The following is a 27,008-nucleotide window of genomic DNA, read 5'->3' as shown; positions in this document are numbered from 1 at the left end:
TGGATTTTAGTTCTCAGCTTTCAACAGACTAAAGGATAATCTAATCTAATCAAGTTGTTTGTTAGTTGATAGATCATCATTAATAATTCTTGATGACAGAGCACTGTGATCTTTGTCAAAATTCCAAAGGAATCCAAAGAACTGTATAACGTTGTTAACGTAATTCGATTCATTGAATTTGTGTGCTTATATCCATAAAGAAATGAAACAAGGAATACAGCTGAGGTTGAACCCCATCTCAGCTGTAAATCACATTCATGTATTCTAGGATAAAGAACATTCTAATAAAACAACTTTTAATCATCAAAGAATTATATTAATACCGTTTTCATTATATACCAGTAATTACGATAACATTGGTTCTGGACTGAGCTAACAAACACTTAAGAGCTAAAAAAAACTTATTCCATTTATATTTTTTGTTGACAAGATAATGGGGTGAATGATTAAAAGATGTCAGGCATAATAGATTACATTATGATAGGATTCTTGGCTGAGAAGTGGTATGGAAATACAGAAGGAGAAAAGCCAATTTGAAATGTTCAACTACTACAGAACTAGCTCATTTATTTTTATAAATGAATGAAGGGTGTCAAATTGTTGTGATATTTAAATTGTACTGGATATGTTTAAAATAGTGATGTAACAGTTTTTATTTTAAAATACCAATATTTACACGACACCAGCAAATACATACTTTGTCAACTATTTAACTTTCCATGAAAAATTTTAGATGTCAACTTAGATGATGGGTGAGGGGACACATGATTTTTCAAAATACTTTTGGGGGCACATGAGCAGAATGCTTTGTGGGCCACTGCTTTAAAACTTATTTCTCCAAGTACGGTTGAGGGACAACTTACAGAATCACTTGGGAAGGGTGGGTGACTTTAAAAATGCATATTCCTGGGCCCCATCCCCAAATTTGGGTTATTTGGTTTGGGGTGGACCCCAAATAAATCAATTTTCAACATGTACCCCAGGTGGCTCTCATGCAAACCATTTAGGAAGCACTACTTAAAAAAATAAAAACTAGCATTTTCCAGTATTGTAGCCATGGCTGAAGAGGGAAACAACCTCACATACCTTTCTGGACTGAGGATAGAACTGAAATAAAAGCTAAACAGGAGCCGGAGCTCACAAAATAGCAGCACCCGTGGAGGAGCCTAGAAATAGGAAAAGGTCACCAGGGAAGGAATGCACTTTCCTGGAATTCCTAGCACGGTCAAAGAACAGAAATGGAAGGGCCTAGGCAGGCCAAGCCCACTGTGGGCTCCCCACTGTGGTTGCACTTTGGAATAAAACAAGAAAGTCCATTTCCATCTTGAACCAGCCTGAGAAAAGTCCGTGTTTAGGAGGGCCGACCGTCACACCAAAATAAAACATGCGCTAAAGGAAGCTGATTGCAAAGCAGGTGACAGAGCACACTTTGGGAAGCACTGCTGGAGTCGGGGCAAGAGGGGTACTTGCCATGAAAATGCCCTGGGGACCCTCTGACGACACTGTTGGGATGGCTGAGGCACCTGTTCCCTTTTGGTCCCACCGGTGGCCTAAAGTGTGGTCTCAGAGCTTGTCTTCTGCTGCTCACTGGGTGGGGCTTGTGAGCATCTGTTCTCTCTTCCTAGGATCACAGAAGAACTGCAGCTTCCTGGGGAGCAGTTTCACCTCCACAGGCATCGCTTCATACTCCTCACTGTCAATGCTAAAAGAGCCCCCTGCTCCCTGGGGAGAAGAGAATATTCAGAACAGCTCAAACCCACATCAGTGGCCTACTGGAGTTGGAGGTCTCACAGCAGCACCAGAAGAAGTTCATCATGGAAAGCAACATCCTCTCTTGAAGAGTCATCCTAATGTTCTTTTACAAAAAAAAATTCAGTGCCTACTATGATGGGCACAGTGCTGGTTCTGGAAACATCCTAATTCTACCATCCATGAAAAAGGATTTATTTTCTCTTTTTGGCCCCTATCTCCTCCCAGAGTATTTTGGGATTTGAACAACATGGTTATAATTTTCAAATATGTATTAAAAGGCAAGGGTCCTGCCATGTCTTTTAAGGAACTCATATACATAGTCCTGTATTATGCTAATCCTTCACAAATAAAAATAAAGACAGCTGATTCTCTTATGACAAGCTATTGTATCTGCTGGATCATTTTCATCATTCTCTAAGACTTGCTTAGCTTGATATGCCTAAGGTATATCATCAATAATATCATTACAGAGTCTATGAAACCCTTCCATAACTCATGCATTTAATTCAATATTTATATCGAAACTGTGATGCCAGTCACTATGGGGATACCTTCTGTTTACCTATAGTCTTGTCTGAATACAGTAATATCATGGCCACATGTCTTCAAAGGCATGAAGAGCTTCTTTTTTTTCTGTATTGCCAATTGAATAACCTCCCAATTCCAGATTCTATTTCCAATTTTTTTCACTTACATAGGTTATTCTAAGCATGGCATTTCATAATACAGAAAAATTCAGTGTTGAACTGAAAACTGCTTCCAGATCCTTCATAAAAAATGTTAAAGTAAAAGCCACTATTAACATTTGCCAGCTAGACAATTCTCTATATGTCTTAATGTAGTAACCTGCATTATTTACATATAGAAAAATAAAAAGAGACCTAAAACTCACTTTAGGGAAGAACCTTGGTTTGAAAACGATGGGAGTCTTCAGAAGTCCAACTCTAAATCCATGACTCCGAAGGGGATTCTGCCATCCTTTTCAGCTCCCCGCTACTATGACCCAGAGCCTGGCAAAATGCTTGGCACACAATACGTGCCTAAGTGTGGGTCAGCTAACAGGAAGGATGGGACACCGCAGAGGGGCAGGCCGATGACGAACAAATCAAATGCTGTGACTACCGACTCCTTCCCCACTCACCTCCGGGATAAGCAAAGTGCACTGGCTGGCTTGGAGACACTCGGTGCCCTCGGCGTGCAGCTTGGGGTTTCTCACCTTTCGACTTCTGTGGGCACAGGAAAAAGCAAGCTTAAGACCAGTGATGGCAACTGCACTAGATTGCAACAATGTAGCAACTTCTTTCCCCCTTTTTATGAGCTTACATAAGTGGACAGATGGTCTATTAAGCCATAGAGTTCTGTAAATAATTTTTCCAACAGTGATTCTTGCTTAGCATTGTGATACATTCTAGACTGAATGTAGAGAACTGGGCATGAAGTTATGACTTTCTCCGAAATGCTCTTAATTTGATTTAAAAATGGATTGATTTAAAAACAATCCTTCCACATGTACCTAATTCGTAGATTGTTAGTCTCAAATTTAAAAATCAGAATGAAATTCTTTAGGAAAAGTACTAAACTTCTGGTATTTGGTACTTCTTGTGATTTATTACTTGGAGAAAATATTTTTACTTTAATGTAGATATTTCTTTTATGTATATGAACAACTAGTCTTAGAAGTTCTGATAACCCTTCCTATCTGTGGGTCCCACTCCTGTGGATTCAACCAACTGAGGATAGAAAATACATATTTTTGCACCTGTCCTGAATCCGTACAGACTATCTTATCCCCTAGAGAATACAGTACAGCACCCATCCACATAGCATTTATATTATATTGAGTATTATAAATAATCTAGAGATGATTTAATGTGCATAGGGAGGACGTGCCTAAGTCTATGCGAATACCATGCCACTATATAGAAGGCACTTGACAACCTGTGGATTTCGGTATCTGAGGGAGATCCTGGAACTAATCCCCCAAGGATACCGTGGGATGACTGTATTTATAACACGGTCTACTTGGCATACAATACCTACCTTGACTGAGTGACTATGGAGTAAAATTTCCAGCGCATATACAGACACACACTCCACCTCATGCAGATATATCTTTTAGGCAGTGGAAATACAATAAAAGCTAATCCAAGTAAATCAGTCTATTATTTATCATTTATTAACAACAGTAACTCTACGAAACGGTATCAGAGTTTTCTAACGCAACTTCACAATGTTCTCTTCAGATATCCAGAGGAAACAGACATTACTTGATTTCACTTCCTGTAGAGAACAGAAGGACACTGGCTGCCACTGGTGCTAACAATGCAGAACATAGTCACTTCGCCTAACCTTAGCAATAGAATTGGGGTCTCTATTTCTGGATACCAGTATCATAAAGGAGATTTGAATATTGCTGGTCTCACTGGCCAGACTTGTCAATGAAGATTGTGTGATTTCTGGACATTCCGTAGAAGGAACAGGATTTTCCCTTCTTTTTCCTATAGATACAGCAAGAAAATCAAAGGCTGCAGAATCAGCTATTCAGTCTCTGAAGAATTTATGCCAAAGGCGAGAACAACAAACTTATGTGCCCATGTAGATAATGAAGTAGCCATGGAGACCAGGCCGCTGCAGCAGAAATGTGTGATCCCTAAATGGGCACGAGAGGGAGCTCTGAGACAAAGCACAGAAAAGCAGAGCTGAGCAGATTACCAGTTGGCATGGGAACACACCAGCTCCTCAGGTGCTCTGAAGGAGGATCTATAGTATTCTTAACCAATAAATTCTGGCAGAGGTAGGACTTAACAAATCACAGGACTTGGAAGGGAAAAAGGCCTGGGAAATGTCCAAGGTACTCAATACCTTTTCCAGTTTTTCATGAAGGCCCTGGGAATAGGACGACATGGTGAACTGACATAAATAGTAATGGATACTGTGAAGTGCTTCAAAATATAAAAAGGCTTGACACACATTCTCTTACTCAAGGCTGAAAGCCAGTCCTGAGATCGGCAGAGATGATTATTTCATTCTGTAGACAGGGAAAGGATTCAGAGACGCTAAATGATCCGAGTCATGACTTTGGGTAAGTGGCAGAATCAAAATTTGCATTCAGCTCTTTGACCCCGAAACCAAAGTTCTTGATGCTGTGTCATGCTCCATTGAATTCTTTGTTTTCAATTGAAAAACAAAGACTGCTCTTACATTCTGATCCCCACAAAATGAACAGTGATGGCCAGCATAGGAGAGGGGCACTATACATGTCAGCCCATAGGAAAGAAATAACATCGAAATTCCCAAACAAGACAAGGCTTTGGCTGGATTTCTGTCTTAGACTTCATGGGGCACTCTGAATAGTAAAATCTGAGAAAATCACAAGCCTCATTTCCTGTGAACCCCAGTCCACTTACCCTATAGTTATAAAGTCTCCTTTGCTGATGGTGTCGGGTTCAATGCAGATATTCAGAAAATCTTCTTTGCTCTAAAAAGGTTAAGAACACTAACGTCATTACTCTTAAAATTTGGCTAATGCAGCCTGTTGTCATCCTCAGCTTTGATGGTTCATAGTTTGAAGCTATGTATAGATAGGGGACTCTACCTGTAGTGATTTAATTCCGAACCTATTTTCAGTCTTTTTTTTTTTTTTTCACTAACAGCTTTACTGAGGTATAATTTATAGAAAATTCATCTCCATTGCTTGGCTTTTTTTTTTACTACATAAGCAAACAGAAAACTCAGAGTGGGAGGTTCTGGACGTCCTGTCACTCACTAGTAATTATTAGCTGTTCTAGTCTCTAGGATTACTTCCCTTGCAGGCCAAGCTTTCAGCCCATCCCAGCAATCTCAATGTTCACTGTACATCAGCTTCACATCACAGCGTGGAATCAGCTGCTTGGTGTGGAGAGCCGAGGTGCCTGTGCTCCTTTAATGCTCTACATACAAATTGGGTGTGTAACCAGAGTTGAAAAACAGCAATCCATTTATTCTATGGTAATGTTTAAAAACTTTCCATTTCCAGCCACAGAAAGCTCTGGATGATTTGAGCTACGACAAAATGGCTATAAAAACAGACTTGGTTCTTGGACCACTTCCCATAATTTGCTATCAGTCAGTGACTAGCCATACAAACCTAGCCCTCTGTAAATCAATCCCACAACTTCTATGTCAGCTTCAAATAGAGGTCTTGTTTCTTTTGGGGTAGGTTCAAAATCTTCAGGCCCAGGATTTGAGGCCTCTGAGAGCCTTAAAGCCTTTGCCTAAGATTAAAGGGTAACTAACAAAGAACTGTCAACTAAGAATTACAAAACTTAAAGTGGATGACTTTGAAAGTTCACCTTTTATTTAACTACTTACTGAGTGCCAATCATGCACCATGAACCCACGGAGCTTGGGTTACACCAATGAACAAAACCCACATGAATTTCTGCCTACAAAGAACTTACTTTCTACTGTAGAGACTGGAGGGAATAGATCGATCATAGTAAAACAGTAAATTATAAACTCTTTTAGAAGATAAGGATGCCAAAACTATATTAGAGTTCATTAGAAAATAAGATCAAAGAAGCAGAGCAAGGAACATGAGGTGGCGCTGATGGCAGTGGCTGCATTATAAAAAAGGGGGTCCCGTGGAGAAGCCTTGGAGAAGAGACCTGAAGGAGGTGAGGGAGTCAGCGATTTGGCCATCCAGGGCAGTGGTTCTCAAACTTTAGCAAGTGTCACTGTAGAGCAGGTAACACTCAGACTCTGGTTTTTGTTTGTCAACTAATTTTTGGCCAGGCGCAGTGGCTCACACCTGTGATCTCAGCACTTTGGGAGGCCGAGGTGGGCGGATCAGCTGAGGTCAGGAGTTCGAGACCAGCTTGGCCAACGTGGTGAAACCCCATCTCTACTAAAAGTACAAATATTAGCCGGGTGTGGTGGCAGGTGCCTATAATCCCAGCTACTCGGGAGGCTGAGGCAGGAGAATTGCTAGAACCCGGGAGGCAGAGATTGCAGTGAGCCAATATCACGCTATTGCACTCCAGCCTGGGTGACGAGTGAAACTCCATTTCAATCAATAAAAATAATTTTTTTTTAACTCAGACTCTGGCCCCATCCCAAGTTTCTGGTTCAGTAGATCTGGGGTGAGGCCCATGAATTTTCATCTCGAGCAACTTCCATGTGACACTGACGTGCTGATCTAAGGACCGGACTTTGAGAACCCCTAATCCGGGGATGAGCAGTCCACACAAGGGGAACTACTGGGGCAGAGGCCTTCAGGTGGTGGTGGGGGAACATGTCTGACAGCAGGGAACAGCAAGGAAGCCCGTGTGGCTGGAGCAGAGCGAGTGGCAGGGACAACAAGTGAAGACAAGGAAGAGAGGAGCTACATCAGCAGAGCCTCATAGACCATGGCGAGGAAGCTGGCTTTTAGGCTGAATGAATCAGCCACTGGAGGGTTCTAAGGAGGGAAATATGTTCTGGCTTCATTTCAATAGGATCACTCTGGCTGCCGTGTTGAGAATTAAGACAGGAGTAGTATTGGAGAGGGAGACAGTGGGCTAGGAATTAACATTATAGATAAATGTGTAAGAATGATCCAGGGTTCAGGAGCTCCCAGGAGAAATGATCTGCTCTGACAACAGGACATTGAGAGGTAGGGCTGGGGGGTAGTTAGAGAGGAGGAGGAAGAATGGGTTAAAGCAGTGACGAGTCAGGAGGACAACCACCAAGTCACCAGGCCCAGCATACAAGGGGAGGAAAAGAAAGAAAACACAGCCACTGCTTAAAGGCTGTGGGAAAGGCAGCGCCCAGGGGAGAGCCACGCTTCAGCTAGAACAGAGTCGGGAAACATTTTCTGTAAAGAGCCAGAGAGTGAACACTGTAGGCTTGCAGACCACGAGGTCTCTCTCACAGCTATTCAACTCAGCCATGGTGACTGAAAGCAACCAGAGACTACACTCAAATGAATTAGCATGCCTGTGTTCCAGTAAAATTTGACTTAAAGACACTGAAATTTGAAGACGTAACAGAAAAATAATCTTCTTTTGATTTTTTTCAATGATTTAAAAATGTAAAAAACATTGTTAGCTTCAAGGCTATACAAATACAGGCAGCAGGATAGTCGGGCCTGTGGGTTGTCCTTTGCTGACCCCTGTTCTAAAGCTTTTTTCTGGAGGCACAATTAAGTTACCTATAAAGAAACTGTGGTTCTTTGGAGGTGAGCCTTTAGCTTTGTTAACAGGGAACAGGGCAGCCTTTAGTCTAGAATTAATTTTGACTCACTAGTGAGGCAATACCTTTCCAAGGACACTACCCAATGCCCCATGTCTGAAGAGGATTTTCTACTCTAATTGGTTTGAACACGAACTATTCCTGGCTTTGTGAGAGGACTGACTCTCCTGAGACTGTCCCGCCTGCTCACTGGTAACTCAACCTCCATCTTGGGTGGTGGTTTCTCACATGCATGCACCTGTCAGTACTCAGCTGAAGATTCCAGAGGAAACCTCCGTAAACCTCTAGCTTGGTTCTGGGTGCAGCTCTCCTCTCCATGTGGCTCTCTTGTATCCTGCCTTGCAATTCTAGCTGCCTTGATTTCTCAAAATTCTCAAAGACCCCTCAACTGAGGTGGGGCATGGGCTCTGTGTGGGCTCCCTCTCAACAGGCTGTGGCCTCTCTCCAGCAGTCACCTGGGGCAAGCGTCAGGCTCACCGTGTTCAATTCCTTGCTCTCTGGACTCACTGTCCTATACTGCTTGTCTCATACCAATGTCTCATATAGTTGTTTCATAGATTTTGTCCAATTTTTAAGGCGTTTAAGGTATAAAGCTGGTGCTTTTTGCTGCATCTTGGCCAAAAGTCTCACATTAACATTCAAAAATCAATTCATTTTATTGCTTTGACAGATTAAATGAGGAAACTTTATTATCTCAATAGATGCTGGAAGAGTACTTGATAAAATTAAATATCTAAGATATTTAACATGAAAGATAAAAATGCTTAGCAACCTGGGAATAGAAAGGAACTTCCTTAATCTGATAAAGGGTATCTATAAAAAAAGAAAACACATTAAATACAAGAATGAAACAATGAAGACTTTCCTCTCTAAATCAGAAATAAGAAAGACGATGGGGACTCCTGTTATTGCTACTTCTATTTAACCATGTACTGAGGTCCTAGCCAGTGATCTAAGTAAAATGAAGGATTGTAAGGATAAGTATTTGAAGAGAGAAAACAAAACTTGCACTATTTGCATTGGCCATGACTAAATCTGTAGAAAATTTGAAAGAATTCATTGAAAGAAAGTTAGAATAATTAATAATAATTTAATTAGGTTGCTGATTCAGCATTGATATAAAAAATCAATTGTATGTCCATCTACTAAATCAGATAGAAAATGAAATTTTAAGAGATATTATTTAGAATAGCATAAAAATTAAGATAACTGGGAATATATCCAGCAAAAGACAGGATATTCCAGAGAAAACTATAAAACTTCATTGAAAGACACTGAAGACCTAAATAAATGAAGAGATACACCCCGTTCATATGCTAGAGGAGTCAATATTGTAGAAATGTCATTTCTCTCCAAATTGATCTATAGGTACAATGCAGTGAGATCAATATTATAACATTTTTATGTGGAATTTAATAAAATAAACATTCTAAAATATTTATAGAACTCAAATGAGCTAAGAACAGCCAAGAGACTGTGTAAAAAAAGAGAAAAACAGAACTTATTATAAAACTAAAATAAGAGAAGCAGAGTATTAGTATAAATATGAGAAAATGGAACAACAATAGAAGAAAGAGACTAGAAACATTTACATGTATATAGACATGATATACGGCAGAGGTTTATTGACGATCAGTGGGGGAAAATGGAGATTTCAATAAATGGTGCTTGGACAACTGGCTTTCTATTTGGAAAGAACATAAAATGGGAGCTTTTCCTGCATCATTCACAAAACTCACTTATAAGTGGCAGTATTTCCTTTTTAAAGAAAAATGGAACTATGTTGCAAATCTTTTCACCTATTTTTCCCATGTCAATAGACAGAAAATAATACATATATAAAATAGATATGATTTTTAATAAATGTACCAAAATTTATTCAGTCTGATTAGTTCATTGCAAATATTTTACTATTATACGGTGAGCATAGTTGTATAAGAGATCCTGATTTTCACACATTCTACACTCCTACAGCTTCTTTCATACACTGAATGTGCTGCTTTTAATAAGTGAACATTTTGAGCTATTACACGGGAGCTACATTGCCTTTATTGTATTGCATTTGCTTTTATTTTTATAAAGAGTTGTGCAAAAAAGAAACAAATGAATTTGCTGCTACTAGTGATAAGCAGCACAGTATTGTATACTTTTATAATAGGCACAAAGATAAAAAGCACTTGGCATTGTGAGTGTGGCTAATCTTGAGCGAAATCACATAGTCACTGAACTTAATCCATTCACTGGTACTCAGTCATCAGAGAAAAGAACAATGGTAAAGAACATGAACAAAATACTCGGAATACATATTATTAAAGACTTGGTATAAAGGAGATGTATAATTACAAATGTTATCTTTCTCTTTTAAATTCCTCTGGAACAGAATCTTTTTTTTTTTTTTTTTTAGCATTCACATATCCACTTTCACCAGTGTTTTTCAGATTTCCATTATGTAAAAAAGGACTGCCTACATTATATATTCATCAGGTTATTTCAGTAGGATAAATTCCTAGAAATACAGTTAATAGGGCCGAAGGTATGCATATATTTTAGACACCTCATATATACTATACCAAATTGCTGAGACAGGATGTTCCAATCTGTATTTCCATCAGAAACACACACCACCACTAAGCTTTTTTTTTTTTTTTTGAGACAGAGACCACTAAGCTTTTAATCTATAACATGCTTTTTAGTCATGACAATTCAATGTTACTATTTTAATTTGCATTTCTTTGCTGAAATCACTGTCTCCTTACCTACAAAATGCAGATACAGATATCTACCTATAAGGATTACATAATATTATGTAAAATTCTTAGGACAGTGCCTCACATGTAGTAAATAGTCAGCAAATATAAGCTATTTTTTCATATGCTTATTTCTTTTATGAATTTTCTATTCTTACCCCTTGCTCACTTTTTATATTAGTCCTTTGCCCATTTCTCATTGCTTTATCCTAAGAGCTTGTTATAAGGAAAGTGAATTCCTGGTCTATCACATGCTAATATTTTTCCCAATATGTCATTTAAAAGTTTGTTTAGAATGTCGTTTTAAATAAAAAGACAAATGCATCAATATGATTTTTGCCTTAAATGTCATGCTTAGAGAGCCTTGTCCTCCTTAATTTTATACTGATAATCACTTAGATTTTACCCTAATACTTTTTTTTAACTTCGAACTTCTATTTTAAGTTCAGGGGTACATACACAGGATGTGCAGCCTTGTTACATAGGTATAAACATGTGCCATTTACTCTAATACTTTAATGATTTTATTATTTTACATTTAGTTCTTTAATCAAACTAGAATTTTTTTATAGGGTGAAGGGAGCTATGTTTTCCAAATGTTTTGCAATGGATATGCATTATTTTCAGAGTTAGAAAACATCTTAATACTCTGAATATTAATATTAGAATCAAACTTATCACTCTATTAATATTGGAATCAAACTTTTCACGACATTCCAACTCCATCTGCTAATTTTCAGACTGGCCTAGACAACTGAACAGACTAATTTGCATATAAGCTGAATGTAATTAGTCCACAGTTAACAATTACTTTCCTATTGGCATTCTCATTGATATAAATTACCAAGGTTTTCTCTATACTAGGGTCAGTAAACTTTTTCTGTAAGTGACCAGATAATAAACATTTTAGGCTTTGGGCCATACAATCTGTCACAACTACTCAGCTCTCCCCTGTAGCACAAAGGCAGCCACAGACAATATATTTGTGAATGAATATGGCTGTGCTCCAATAAAACTTTATTTATGGATACTGAAACTTGAATTTTACATATTTTTCTGTTCACAAAAATTATTCTTTTGATTTTCTTTGTATCATTTAAAATTAGAAGATTCTTGGCTTCTGGGCTATACAAAAACAGGTGGCAGACCAGTTTGCCAATGCCTGCTTTATTTCAATACTTTTGGGTGTATCGTCTATAGTAGCACCACCCAACAGAACCTTCTGCACTGACAGACAGGCTGTATACCTGTGCTTTCCAATATGGTGGCTACTAGCCACATGGCTCTTGAGCCCTTGAAATGTGGTGAGTGTGACTTAGGAACTAAGTTTTGAATTGTATTTAATTCTAATTAATTTAAATTTAACTAGCCACATGTGGCTAATAGCTACCATATGGGATAGCGCATACCTATAGATTGGGCCTAAATAAATCATATGTAGATATAGATACAGATGTATGTGTGTGGGTATTTTTCTCCTGAGGATCTAATTTGACATATTTAGTATAGTCACAAAAACCATGGATATTTACTCAAGTAAAAGTTCCACAATTTTTTTCCAGTGACAAATGGGAATAGCTAATTTTCATTTCTAAAGCTCTCTTGCCCTAAGTTCTCTGAATGCCAATTAAGCAATGAGCAGAACATGTGATCAGAGCCCCAGAAGCATTTATGCCACTCCTGCAGGTGGCAGCTTCTCCTCATTGCTGTTATTCCTTAAAGGCACACCACATCCTCTTTCTCCTCTGCCTGCCCTCTCTATCTTCACATGGTAAAAATAAAAATAACTGAATTAGTGGGAGAGGACTATAGCTATTGTCACTTTTCTTAGGTACCAAATGCTTTTCTAATAAAAAAGCACACTTACTGTCGGGTCAAGCTGATTGTTTCGTGTTGTGATGGACAGTTCAATGGTGGACAGCTGCACATCTTTCCAGACCTCTGGGCTCACCTCTTGGGAAAGGGCTGTGGGAATCCATTAGATACAGGTCAGTTTCTTCCATTAACATTTCACCACCCACCGCAGACGGCTAGCTGCTAGCTGCTCAGCTCAGCTTCTCAACCTTTCTGCTGACTCTTTGCCTTCATTTTATTTATTTCATGCTTCTTATACAGAGGTAAAAATGCCATCTCTGTGCCTAAAACATCACTACCAAAAGCAGTCACATTAACAGAAAGACTGTGCAGAGACTGCTATGCCCATTGATGGCACATTACCTGGGCCTGCTCTGGTGGCACACAGAAGGAGGAATTCAATGATCCCTGAAAGGCTTCTCCTGCTCTAGTTAAGTCTCTAAAACTGATTTTGGAGGTCTACTTTAGGGAGGGCACTTCTGAACTGCCCAGCGCCCTCCAATCTTCAGACACCACATTGCTCACCATCCTGTGGTTGTGCCCAGTAGGATGCAAGCCTTCGTAATATTCTCCTGTACAAAGAAGGCCTTTGTACAGGGGTCTCCTCTGGTTCACTGGGAGGTCTCTCTGTAGGTCCCGTGTATGAGATAGAGGCTTGATGAGTCTGAGGCCACTCCTTTTAATGTGGAGAGAGAAAAATTTTGTTATGCATATACAATTCCACTCTGGGAGTTTCTCTCTGCAAAAGTTATTTATTTGTCTACCTATACCTGCTAGAAAGTGAACTAATAATCTCCTCTTACTGGATGGAATGCTAGTTTGGAGCATGGAATCCTCAAGCTTTCTTTTCCTCTTAAAGCTACATCTTAAAAATGATGAAGTCAGCAAGTACTGCCTCCATTGCTCCCCCTAAAATGGGCTAACCACCACCGTTTACACTTGTCCAAAAAGAGGGTGAATGAACATAGGGTCATCCATAATAAATTTATCTTTGGCTTACAGATGGTGATGCAAAATGAAACTGAGGAAATCCAGCTGCATCAAGTACCTACCTCACTTCTGGAATCTTATTCCACACACAGGCCAGAATGGTTTAGCCCAGGCTCACAATCCAGCCCAAGGCTTCTCACTTCTGCTTCAAAGCCCATCACCCTCACACTCTTAATTTTTTTTGTCTTCTACATCCTGGCATCCCAAGTCTAGTGTCATCCTGGATCACATCCTGACCGCATGAATAATTAAAACCCTACCCCAGCCTCTCAGCCCTTGACATCACCTCTGATTCACCACATCCACCCATTTCCATGGCCACATCCTGGCCCCTAATGTCACCCAGAACTACTCCACTTTGGAAATTTAAAACCCTGAGATCCTACTCTCTAATCACATCCCATATTCTTCTGGTTGATTCTTTTGTGCCCATTGTGTCTCTTAGGGTGAAATGCTTCCCTGTTCTCAAGTTTCCAGGTGGTGAATTACAAAGCAGTAGCAATACTGGCTTCTCTCACTTCACCACTGACTCCTCCCCAAGTCTAGAAGGACCAGTGCATGGATCTAGCCCTTTCATTTCTCTCTGACAGCAGCTGTCTTTGTCTCAAACGTTCACTGCTTCTTCTAATTTTCATGTGGTGAAAATTAGCTTCTTCTGGTGGTCTCTGCCCTGAAGGAGCTGTTTCAATGTACACCTTCAGTTCACAGTGTTAGGAGATCAGATAGAGACCACATATCTGTGCTTTGTCCTCCACTCCTGCTGACATTTATAAAGATGACATTTTGATCTTCATCTGCCTAGTTCCTGCATTTGTTTTCATACCTTGGTTCAAACTAAAACGAGGAAGAGAGGGGTTTTATTGTGGGCCCCTGAAGACCTAACTGCACCAAGTTTTCAATCACATTGAGGATTCTGCTCCCTGACCACTCTTTTTCCCTCAGTGCCAAACTGATAGTCAGTTACTTTCAATCGCTTGCTTTTTCCACTTACTCTTGGCTTTCCTGTGTCTTTATTCTTCTACAATATGTCCTAAAAAGCCCCAATTCTGGATCAGCCTTGTCACTAAGTTCCTGTACTCTTACATCATGGCTCAGTATTACTAAAGGAGAAAATGATACTCCTGCTGAGTATTAATACAGGGAAAAGCAGTCACCCAAAGGAGCATTCATGTCTACAAATTGTTAGCCTCAGGTCTTCAGTGCTACTTGATAATCCTAAGCCTCCTCCCACATTCATCTTTCTTCAGGATACCCCATACCACTACCCACCGCCTTTCTGCCAGGATCACTTTGCTTCCTACACTTCAGTGAGAACATCAGGGACATCAGTGAGAATACCTTAACTTTCTCTAATCTCATTTTCATCTGGACCTACCCTTTACTCCTCTCCTGTATCAATGAAAAAAGGTGTCTCTTGTCCTGTCCAGGGACAATCCAGTACTCTAGATCCCACACCCTTCTACCTGCTCTTGGATTTTGCCAATTCAGTCATGCTTTCTGTCTCCCTTCTCACCTCCTCACATTGTTTTCTTTTTCTTCAGTCTAGAAACACATGGATATTCTCCACTTTTAAAAACTCCATATTGACCCCATGTTTCTCTCAGCTTTTGCCTTCCCTATCTCCTTCTCTTCAAAGTCAGGTTTCTTGAAGGAGTAGCCCTGTCCTTGCTGTCTCCACTTCTTTACATCACTTTTCTTGACTTTCTTCAGTCTGGCTTCAGCCACCACACTTTGGAGGCTGCCAAATTCGATGGATACTCTCGTCTATATATTTAAAGTCTTTGCTTTTGCTTCTCGAAACTCTTACTTTTTTCTTGAAATTCTCTCTTCTACTGGCTTCTATGTTAGTATTCTTTCCTGCATTTTCTCTTAGCACTTCTCAGTCATTTTTGGTGGTTCTTTAAATGTTTATGTCCCTTAGGGATATTGCTAGCCATCTGTACTCAATGGTAATTTCACCCAACCCATGGTTTCAACACTGCTCACACGCTTATGACATTTGAATCTGTTTCTTTAGTCCAGACCTCTCTGCTGAATTCCAGACCTAAATCACAATTGTATCTTTGCTTGTCTGTACCACAGGTATGTTAAACTCTACATAGATTAAACTGAAAATTTCATCTCTCTTCACAAACTTGATTTACTCTAGTATTATCAACATCAGTGGAAAACTCCAGTTACCAAACTCTAGTCCCTCATACCAGAAATCTGATAAACCTACATTCTTCTGACTTTTGAGGTTCTAACTTAACAGTTCTTTAATCTGTCTTCTATTGTCAATACTCACTGTTACCTCCTTAGTCTATATGTCACTTCCCACCTGACTACTTTAAGAATCTTCTATCTCATGTCCTTGCCTTGAGCTACCCACATCCTGTTTTTCTGTTTAGAAAAAAACAATTTTTCTAAGATGCAAATCTGCTCATGTCATGCCTCTGCTTAAGACTCAATAACTCCCCATTGCTTTAAGGATAAAAGTCAAATTGCACATCAAAACCCGCCATAACCTGCCCTTACCTAACCCACTGGCTTCACTTCCTGCCATTTTACTGCATTAATCATAATTAAAGGCCATGTCACACCACTGTGACTTCACACAGCCTTTAAATGTTTCAAAATTTAGTGTAATTGTCACCTCCACTGGGAAGATTTTCTGACCCTCATTAGATTTGGATGCCCCTCCTCTCTGCTCCCTTCTTAGTCTTTCTATCTTTCTCTCACAGCGCTTGCCAAACTGCTGATTTACTTACACTTCCCTCCCAGCATCTGAATACTTCTTGAGGGCAGGAAACCTTTCCCATTTGACTTTGTATCCCAAGCATATATCAACTATTGTTTGCTGAATAAATAGTGGAAACAGTTTATATTCCATTTAAATATGTAGCTACTCTGTTTCTTCCTAAATGCACTCACAACTCCACCAATGAAATTATTCCCTCGAGGAATAACCGATTTTACTAATCCAGTTTGCCCTTTGTATATAAAGACCTTGCCCTGCCAAGTTCATTTTTAAAATCATATACATTTACTTCTAGTAGTTTAGTGATTTTAGGGTTTTACATTTAATTTTTTAATCCAGCCAGAATTTTTTTAAAAGGTAAAAGAAGCTATGTTTTCCAAATGTTTTGCAAGGAACATGTATTACTTTTATAATTAGAAAAACACTCAGTAACTCTGAATATTAACATTGGAACCAACCTTCTCACTACATCCAAACCCCATCTGCCAATTTTCAGATTGGCCAGCCAAACTATCAATATACCGCTTTGATTTGCATAACAGCTGAATATAGTCTGTAGTCCACAGTTAAAGATGACTTTTCTATTAGCATTTTCACTAATAAAAGTTGTTAGGCTTTTCTCTATGCCAGTATTTTTTATTGTATCGTACAGAGTAGCACTGCCCAACAAAACTTTTTCTGATCATGGAAATGTTCCATATCTATACTCTCCAATACAGTAACCATCACCCATATTTAGCTAGTATAGTTTGAAACCTACTGATATAAACACAAACCTGTACAATTAGATATTATATATTCAGATACAAGTCTTCAATTCATTTCCAGGTACTAACATAGACAAGCATACAAATAATCAGTGAGATATATGTCATTATGTTCAAGGTCTGTCGGGCAAGAGAGTGAATTAATAGCAAAGGGAAGTAGAATGCTTAAGAGAGATTAAATATGGGTTTGGTAGTAGAGGGAATGAATTGGTAGATGAAGGGTGATTGCTTATCAAAACAGGAATGCATTTTGTAATTGTATTTAATCAAACATGCCCTGTTTTAGTGTTGAAGCATGCCACATTCATCTGTAGCAAGGAATTAAAAAAAAAATACCAAATATATGCATTACAGAGAAACAACAAAATAACACAGCAAATTTCTACACTGTAAATCACATTTACCTTAAGAGTGCTGAAAAAGTGGGCTGCTTTGATTTTTAGAGGCCCAAGATACCAGTACCTGTGAAAAGACCAAGATAAAAATCTGATAAGAATATCAAAAGAACTATCATATGATAGATACCATTCACGGCAGACAATACATTAGAATTACATCTCTGCTATGAGTGGCTATTCTGGTAGCTAGGAGGTTATGGCTTAGTATAAAAGAGTATTACATTCAATTTTAAATCCACATTTCGATGCCTTGTCAAGCTATATGTAATTAGTTATGCAGTAAAGATTCTTGCAGTTTATGAGAGATATATAACCAGGCTCCTTGAGTCACTAAATTCACAACATCCTTTAAACACATCCCTTAAGCCATAGAATACAGTTCAGTATAGAGTTGTCCCTCAGTCCAAAGTCTGCAGATGTTCAAGTCCCTGATATAAAATGGCATATTTGCACATAACCTATGTACATTCTCTTGTATATTTTAAATCATCTCTACATTGCTTATAACACTTAACAGAATGCCTACACATCACTTTATTTGCACGGATTCAACACAGAACTCGGTGTGCAGCCAATTCCAGTTTTGCTTTTCGGAATTTTGTGGAATTTTTTTTCCCCCAAATATTCTCTATCTGTATTTGTTTATATCTATGCATACAATGGGTCAAGTGTACGTTCAAAAGAGCTATGAGTAAAGGATGATGCAGCCATACTAAGATGCAAACACTGCATGCTCTGATGTGCTGATCCCAAGCTAAACGACTAGATCCTGTACACGATGTCCTCTCACACACACAAATGCACATAGGCACACTCAATTAAAAACGTGTAAACCAGCATAATTTCACATTACTCATGTTATATAGCTCTAAAATGGCAAATGTTAAATCTGGGAATAACAAGAATCTATTGCATATTGCTAAATACGTAAAAGCTACTGGAGAGAGGAAGACACCTAATCGGAATTAGAAAACAGCATAAAATAGATTCTTCTCTTAAAACTTGTCTCTGTTAACAAATCATTCAACATTAACTGCTCTCTATTGGTTCTGATCATATACATTTATTTAGCACCCACTATGAATGTGGAGGAAACAGAAGAAATATAAAGTATAAATTTCCCACCTTTGAGAGCTTATGATTTGAGAAAATAAGACCCAAATAAGTAAAAGCAAACAATGAATGACTATATGGAAAAGCATAAACTGATCACTGCTTATTGGTAAGGGGAATCAAAAAGAGCCAAAAAATCATTAAGGGCCTAAAATCATTGGAGCAGCCATGCCTATAAAATGAATGGCACAGAATAAAGTCAGGGTACAAAACTTAGAGTATGGGAAATAGGATAACAGCCAGAGAAAGAGGGAAAAGCTTAGAAGTAAAGATACATAATTATATAATTAGGGGTGATGACAGAATAAGTTGGGCCTGGAATAACAGACAAAGAGCTTAGATATAATCCAAGAGGGAATGCAGAAACATTCTAAATTATTACTCAGGTTGATATTGTGCTACTACTAATGAGGCCCTTGATCATCTGATTTTTTGTGTTAGTATTTTTTAAAATTTACTTTATAGTTTGCTTCTTTCCCTAGTTAGCCAAGTAGAAGGTCATCTCAACGCAGGCAGTTACCTTCTAAAGTTTCCTCAGTTTCCTTCATCTCTACCAATAGTACATTTTGCCACTGTCTTTGTAATCTTCCTATAGCCAGCTAGGAAATGATTTCTCATATCTCTACCATTTCTTTCTTAATACAAAGAGCAACTCTGTGGATGGGCCTAGCCAAGGTAGCACATAATGACAATCAGAATTTTAAAATTCTTTGTTCAGAAACCAATCGAGATATGGGGCAAGTATATAAAGTAGTCCTGAAGGCGTTGACCTGTACTGTGCTTTATTGTTGCTTACCACATTTTGGAAAGCAATTTGTCCTAACCAGACTTTTTTAGGGAAAGCTAAGCAGTTTCTCTTGGTGAGCTGCTGGATTTGAGATTTCAGATCAAACACAAGGTAATTTGTGGAATCCCATAATCATGGCACACTTGCAAATAAAAAGATGTGAAATACTTTAGAATGCAAAGTGTAATATAATATGGTAATGTCTCTCTTTTGACATTCCACTGTCAGGAATCTCATTAGCAAGAATAATAAAGTGAAACAAGTGAGAGAAATTTCTGTTAAAAAAAAAAAAAAAGCATGGCAGGCTGGCCTATGAAGTGAAAGAGCAATTTCTTGAGAGCTATGTGTGAGATCAGCCACAATTCATTTAAACTATACTCAAACTGTAAGCCCTCGATTTTAAGAAAAGGTAAAGAGAAAATACCACCACCCACCAGGTATGAAGCGAATCTCACATGGTGTCCCCTTCAGTCCTGCTCAGCAAGCCGTTGCCTACTTTACCTCTCCACAGCAAACGGAACACGACACACCCTCTCTCCAAGCCAAGAGTTTCATTGCATACAATGGATTCTCCAAAAATAAGTCAATTCCCATGAAAAGCCAATGCTGGCCCTCTAATTAGCTCCTTGATAGGCCTGTTTCTCCCATCTCACAACACAGCCAGGCGCCGTCTTTCTTCCTCCTCTAAGAGCAGCGGCCTGTGGTCTCCCAATCTGCGAGGCCTTCACAAAAATACCTCTCAGGAAAAGTCGTCTGACTGCAACAGCTCCGTAAGGCTGTAGCCCAGGCAGTCCCTTCCACCTGGTACCCAGCTAAGCAGCTGCAGAATGATAGGCAATCCAGTTCTCCCTACAGCCTAGCTTGAGCCTAACCTATGCTCAAATAGTGTGTCTAAAAATAGAGACATACCCTTCTCCTCTTCAGCTACTGCCCAGCTAGTATTGAGGAAGCTGCAACTTTCCCCAGCCTTTCTGCATATAGGACATAAACCTCTACCTGATTGTTCCTACCTCCATTATTCACACATAATTCAGCTTCCAGGCCCACCAAATTTATTCCCAGAAGATTACTGTGAGTTAAAACCTGAAAGGCAGGGACAGAATAAGATTTTTTTAAAAAACATCACACATCAATATAGTAATCCTTTACTTGCTAACTTTGACGCCAGCATCTCTGAAAGATCCCCATCGGAGGCCGGTCATTGCAAACACAGGCTGTTCCTTTTCACCCTGGAAGTTAAATACATTTCATTTAAATTCATGATTACAATCACTCGGAACTCTTTACATGTAAGTACTCAACAAATGTTCATGGCCTACTTTTCATCAAACCAAAATTCTAGAAAGTCTGCTCAAACATTAAAGACATTAACCCTGTGAGTGCTTAGTAAAAATACTTGAATAAGCCACACTGTAATATGAAGGTAATTTTTACACAACAGGTTTCATGAATCTGCTGGCAGGGGAACATACTGTTATACTTTGGACTGTAAATTTGAGAGTAACTAACTATGTTACCTCTTCAGCCAGTCAGTAGTCAGGTCAGCTAGAATTTCTTTTCTTTCATGTACTTGTCCAAGGCAAAGATAACTTAAGCCTGCATTTTCCTTATAGGATCAAGAGCTCTCAAGTCAGATCAGAATCCTGGTACTCTAGAATGTTTCACCTGAATATCTGAAAATACAGTCAAATACGTGTTACAAAAAGTCGAAATAAAAAGTGATTTGGATTTAGTCCAATGCTTTATGGCCAAATACTGCATATTATAATCAGTGAGTTTCTAATAAATCAGTGAATTAAGCAATATGTAGAAAAAATACACAATACAGCCAATGTCCCTAAGAGTTTATACTCCACCCTGAACCTTCCTTAAAAATTATAAATAATCTAGGTACCAGGATTCTAAATGGAATTTTTCCTGTAGCTCAGAATTTCATCTAAAGTCTAAGAGCTGAAAACTGACAGGCACCCAGTGCCCCCACACTCTAAAGAGAGCTACCAAATGCTACATAAGACTCCACAGAAGTTGCTAAAAGTGGACAGAACCAGCTTGATTCCCACCACAGCCAGGGCAAGCAGAAGAATAGGAACTGGAGGCAAATCCTTGGCAGTGCAAGTCGCTGCCTAGAGAAAGCATGCTGTCCTCTCCGCAAGGGTAAGAGTGCTTCCCCCAACACCACTTTCACTCCTCTTTCCACTATGCCAAAAGCAAGTCATTTGCTTTGGAATAACTAGGAGAATCAGAGAAATTTCTAGGAGAATCAAACACAATAAAAGAAGCCTGCAAGGAAAGGATGCTGGCCTCTCATCCCTTTGTCGAGTATCTGCTCGTGCAGTAGACTTGCATCTTCACTCTCTGTACCTGCTTTAGTAAGGGACAAGGGAACCAGAGAGAAATGGCAGAGAAAAAAAGGAGAAGGTGCAGCAACTCAGTGGCTGGTACAGCAAGGACATATTAGTTTTCTGGGTGCCAGTAGATATTGTGGAAGATAACAGGGCTTTGAGTCATCTTGACAATACCCCATCTAAGAGCCTAGCCCAGGGATGATAGTATCCAAGCAGTGAGAAACTGTGGAGGGAGCCAAGCCTGGATGCTTTCCACAGGAAGCTGAAAAAGGTGGAGCTAGAACACATCTCTAACATCAGAAAACTATGTACGCCATGGGGAGGAATCCCAAAGAATTCACACATGAACCCATAAGACAGCCAGCACAGGGGCATCAGCAACCAAGAGGGAATGGTAAGGTAAAGACTTTTCTCTAATCATTCCTTTATGTACCAACAATAAAGGAGCTAGAAATAGTAGAAAGCAGAGAGAGTGGGATGAAAAAACAGCCCAGACATTGAGGGTAAGGAAGATTTTTAAATTTTGTTTTGTTTTTTGTTTCTTTTTTAGACGGAGTTTCATTCTTGTTGCCCAGGCTGGAGTGCAGTGGCACGATCTTGGCTAATTGCGACCTCCGCCTCCCAGGTTCAAGTGATTATCCTGCCTCAGCCTCCTGAGTAGCTGGGATTACAGGTGCGCGCCACCACGCCCAGCTAATTTTTGTATTCTTTTAGTAGAGACGGGGTTTCACCATGTTAACCAGGCTGGTCTCCAACTACTGACCTCAGATGATCCACCTGCCTCGGCCTCCCAAAGTGCTGGGATTACAGGTGTGAGCCACCATGCCCAGGATTGCTTATTAATATAAGGAGGTGATGGAGGATATCAATGATACAGTAACATTTGAACAGAGACCTGAAGTACATGAGAAATCCAAATGAGGCCGGAGAGGTCACAGGGACTGGACTGTGTTTGGCCTTGAAGGCCTTTGAATGACTTCAGTGTTATTCGGAGATGGGAAGCTGTTGATGGGCTCTGCGCAGAGAAGTGACATGCTCTAACTCCTGACCACACACTGGCTGTTGTGCTGACAACAGACTGTAGGGAGGCAAGGGGAGAGGGAATGATAAGAGTTTGAGGACTCCTGGAATGATCCGGATAAAAGATGAAGGCAGCTGGGACCAGAGTGGTAAGAACAGAGTGGCAAGAAGAAATGCTTGATTTTGGATATATTTTGAAGATAGAGCCAACATGACTTCTTGCCCTGAATGGGGGAGTCAAAGATGACTCCAGAATTTTGGGGTGTAATAAGTGATGATTTTATCAAAGTGTAAGTGATCATTTAAAGACTATATTATTTCTTAGGAATGTTACATGCTGACCACTAAAGATTTACAAAATGGTATAATAACGTAGACCAATTGTTTTAAAGTGAGAATCCTCACAGAATACCTAAGTGATCCTAGGCAAGTCACTTAACTTTTGAACACTGGCTTCTACCTCTGAAAACAGGGTCATCTTTTGCTTAAACAACCTTCTCTACATTATCTCCTATGAGTGTATAAAGGGGCTGTCACCACTGTAACCTCACCTGCTAGCAGTGAGTGGCCAATAGTAAATAAAATTTATAATAAATAAATACATAAAATTTAAAAATTACTATATTTAGTCATAAAATGAGGTGACAGAATAACCTCATAAAGCTTTTACGTGAGCCAAAAATATCCCTACCCTCACTGGAATTTCACAAATGTCACCTCTGACGTATCTGAAGACAGATATGTTTTCACTCATCCACTCAGTATTGACGGAACTCCTACTCAGCCAAGCATGGTGCTGGGAGTTGAGGACACAATGGTGAACACACTAACATACTCCCTGCCTCGAAGCACTTAGATTCCCTCCCTAGCCTTTATGCTCTCCAAGCTAAACGTCTAGTCTTTCCATTGTTCCGCCATGATTTTAACAGCCTCATTATCTTGTTTACCCCAACCCCTCTGTTGTTTGTCAGTGTCCCTCTTAATTCTGTCATCTAGAACTGAATCTAAAAATTGTCTAAATTAAATCCCACTTAATGCCTTCACCTTAACAAAATTGCTAAGTATAATAGTGTGGTAAGTTTTCATACACCAGGCTTCTGATTTATATTGAGATACCTATTGAGTATCAGGGAAGTAGGTACAACTGTACAATGGGTGGGGGGAGCTAAGGAGATGGATGGCCAAGGAAAATACAGATTTTAAAACAAAATGTAAATTATTATTTTTAATTGATAAATCACACTTGTATATGTTTATGGGGTACAATGTAATTGACATGTGTATGCAATGTGGGATGATTAAATCAAGCTAATTAAATATTCATCGCTTCATTTACTTATCCTTTTTTGTGGTGAGACATTTGAAGTTTATTCTCTTAGTTATGTTTAAATATACATTATTATCAACTATAGTCACCCTGCTGTGCAATAGATCTCAAAACTTATTCCTCCTATCTAACTGCAACTTTGCACTACTTGGCCAGCATTTAAAAAACAAGGTACGGCCGGGCGCGGTGGCTCACGCTTGTAATCCCAGCACTTTGGGAGGCCGAGGCGGGCGGATCACGAGGTCAGGAGATCGAGACCACGGTGAAACCCCGTCTCTACTAAAAATACAAAAAAAAAAATTAGCCGGGCGTGGTGGCGGGCGCCTGTAGTCCCAGCTACTCGGAGAGGCTGAGGCAGGAGAATGGCGTGAACCCGGGAGGCGGAGCTTGCAGTGAGCCGAGATTGCGTCACTGCACTCCAGCCTGGGCGACAGAGCGAGACTCCGTCTCAAAAAAAAAAAAAAAAAAAAAAAAAAAACAAGGTACTTAGATTAGGGGAGGTTGGAAAGAACTGGAAAGAAGAGAAAGGAGAGAAGAAAGTGATTCTAGTCTAAGGGAGGGAAATAACAGTATACGTCTATAGCATCATTTCCCCAAATGTTTCATAACATGCTAACAAGTGTTATGTCTGAGGACGCTGCTGCTGCTGCTGATGATGATGATAGAAGATTCCATGGTGAAATAAATTGGAAAATACCAAACTTACTTGGTTTGAAGCAAGTTATGTTTACTGCAGTTCTTCTTAGAGTCTTTAATATGTTAACGTACATTACACATTTCCAAAAGAGGAAGCGCAATATACAGCTTTCCTGAGTTGTTAACTGTGCAGTCCTTCTTTGGGAGGACATTTTTGCATAATTAATATTTCGTGGTAAATGCTGTTCTAAAGCATGTAGTGTAGGCAAGAAGTGCTGAGATAAGTACTGAGGGTTGCTGACTGATCCTCTAACCTTGTTTTCTCTTTCTTCATCTCAGGGGAAGAATTTTTAGGAACATTCCATTAGAATTAAATAAAAAGCCTTGTCACCCCAAAGTTCCACTGATGTGGAGTGCTGTGTCCTAGCAAAAGGTGAGAATGGCTCTTCACAACAGGAAATGAGCCAGCAAGAAAGAATATGTGTGAGCAGATCTAGAGAATAATTAGTATTCCAGATAGGCATAGGACTATCAGGATTCAGAAGAGCCCTGAGGACCAGTCATGGAGAGACTAGTCCCTGTCGGGGTACACATGAACACAGAAAAAGCATGCAAGGTCAGATGGACAAAGTAGAAGCCAATAATAGACAAAGTGCCACTGTATCTTAACCCACTAAAAGTCTGGGTAAGCAGTCAAATTTTGAGATGGTTGGGTCAGTAAACAAAAAGAAAAAGAAAGACAAACACACAGTCAGATCTTCACAGCAAAGGAGATGTGCTGCCCCAATTCACAGACTCCCCTAGAAAGAGTAAATCCCTGGGAGAAAATGGCCTAGGGTTTGTGGAAGAAAATAATGGAGCGAGCGGGTTGGAATAAACGCTTAAGGAACACTGAAAAGAAAACAAGTCCTATAAACTAGATAGATGCCTAATCTGGAAATTTCAGGGATCCTAGATAAAGAGAAAGAAACAAAGTAGAAGGTGTTCTAAAGGAGTTCTGAAGCAGCTTCAAGCATCATCTTAAGAGAATGATCAAAGCCAGGGTCTAAAAAGGAGTCCATGTAATTAGCCAGGAATGGCAAATAGGGAAAAGGGAAAGGTTCTAACTCCCCATGAACTCCCCTCTATGCCTTATTTGGTTCTGGGTTGGCAGGGTCTTAAGAATCTAGTTGAAAAAACAAAAAGAAAAAGCTAGAAAGAATTCTATAAACCTTCCCAGTAATTAAAGCCAAGTTATCAGGCATTGTAGATGTCTATATGGGAAAAACTGCCCTTCAAAAATCATGGAATGGTTTCAAGTATGATGCCACCTGGACAAAGCAGTTAAGTGGAAAAACCAACAGACTATGAGAAAGAAAATCTAAATTCTAGTTACATCTCCAGCACAACTCGTCATAATCAAAGGATTCTTTTTTTCCCTAACCTGTCAAATGAGGATACAAATCTCACCTCGACTTCCTCACTGAGTGGGAAATTCAAGTGAAATGTGAACATAGATTGAACAATCTAAAAAGCTAAAGATAAGGCATTATTGTTCCAAGAACCATTTCTTTTATCTTTGGAGAATCGTCAGACATATGTTTAATAGGGTTGGATTGTTCTTTAAAAGAAGAAAAATGTATCAAGCTTTATCTATAATGCTTATAGTACAAGACTTTGTCTATAATCTTTTTCCCCATATTCTGAAATTAATTTTCAGAAATAAGGAAAAAAGAGAAAATGTATCCAACTTAGTTGGGTTCCTTAGAAACCAGAGTAGAGACTGTTGTACCACGTTTTCTAGGAAATGCTTTTCAGAATTTTCTTTCTGGGTTGTGTCATCAATACACAGAGCCTGTGGTAAACTTGATACTGGTTTCATCAATTCACAAAATCAGTATATTTCAAAGAAAAACCTAAAGGAGACAAGAGACATTTAAATATAAGCACAGTCCGGGCACAGTGGCTCACGCCTGTAATCCCAGCACTTTGGGAGGCCGAGGTGGGTGTATCATGAGGCCAGGAGTTCAAGACAAGCCTGACCAATATGGTGAAACCCCGTCTCTACTAAAAATACAAAAATTAGCTGGGTGTGGTGGCACGTGCCTGTAGCCCCAGTTACTCAGGAGGCTGAGGCAGGAGAATGGCTTGAAGGGAGGTGGAGGTTGCAGTGAGCCAAGATTGTGCCACTGCACTTCAGCCTGGGTGACAGAGTGAGACTCCATCTCAATAAATAAATAAATAAATAAATAAATAAATAAATAAATAAATAAATGCACAGCAAGAATTTCCAGTTAAATCTCAGATACTCTGGGATGGATTACTTCTAACGCATATATAAGA

At 39.4% G+C, this 27,008-nt stretch overlaps 1 protein-coding gene across 1 annotated transcript in view; it reads right to left on the bottom strand.

Annotated features, from left to right (window-relative positions):
• Positions 1-294: 294 nt before the first annotated feature.
• Positions 295-27,008, bottom strand: part of AGK (acylglycerol kinase) — a 103,876-nt gene continuing 77,162 nt past the window's right edge. The window contains exons 10-16 of the mRNA XM_055284268.2: positions 20,508-20,587; positions 17,465-17,522; positions 13,089-13,239; positions 12,577-12,674; positions 5,160-5,230; positions 2,894-2,978; positions 295-1,722 (exon numbers count right to left, since the gene is read on the bottom strand). Of these exons, the coding sequence (XP_055140243.1) occupies positions 1,585-1,722; positions 2,894-2,978; positions 5,160-5,230; positions 12,577-12,674; positions 13,089-13,239; positions 17,465-17,522; positions 20,508-20,587 (681 nt within the window). The 3' untranslated portion in view covers positions 295-1,584. The remainder of the gene's footprint in view (positions 1,723-2,893; positions 2,979-5,159; positions 5,231-12,576; positions 12,675-13,088; positions 13,240-17,464; positions 17,523-20,507; positions 20,588-27,008) is intronic.

This window comes from Symphalangus syndactylus, chromosome 6, assembly GCF_028878055.3.
Source record: "Symphalangus syndactylus isolate Jambi chromosome 6, NHGRI_mSymSyn1-v2.1_pri, whole genome shotgun sequence".
NCBI lineage: Eukaryota > Metazoa > Chordata > Mammalia > Primates > Hylobatidae > Symphalangus > Symphalangus syndactylus.
This window is presented reverse-complemented; position numbering and strand designations above follow the sequence as displayed.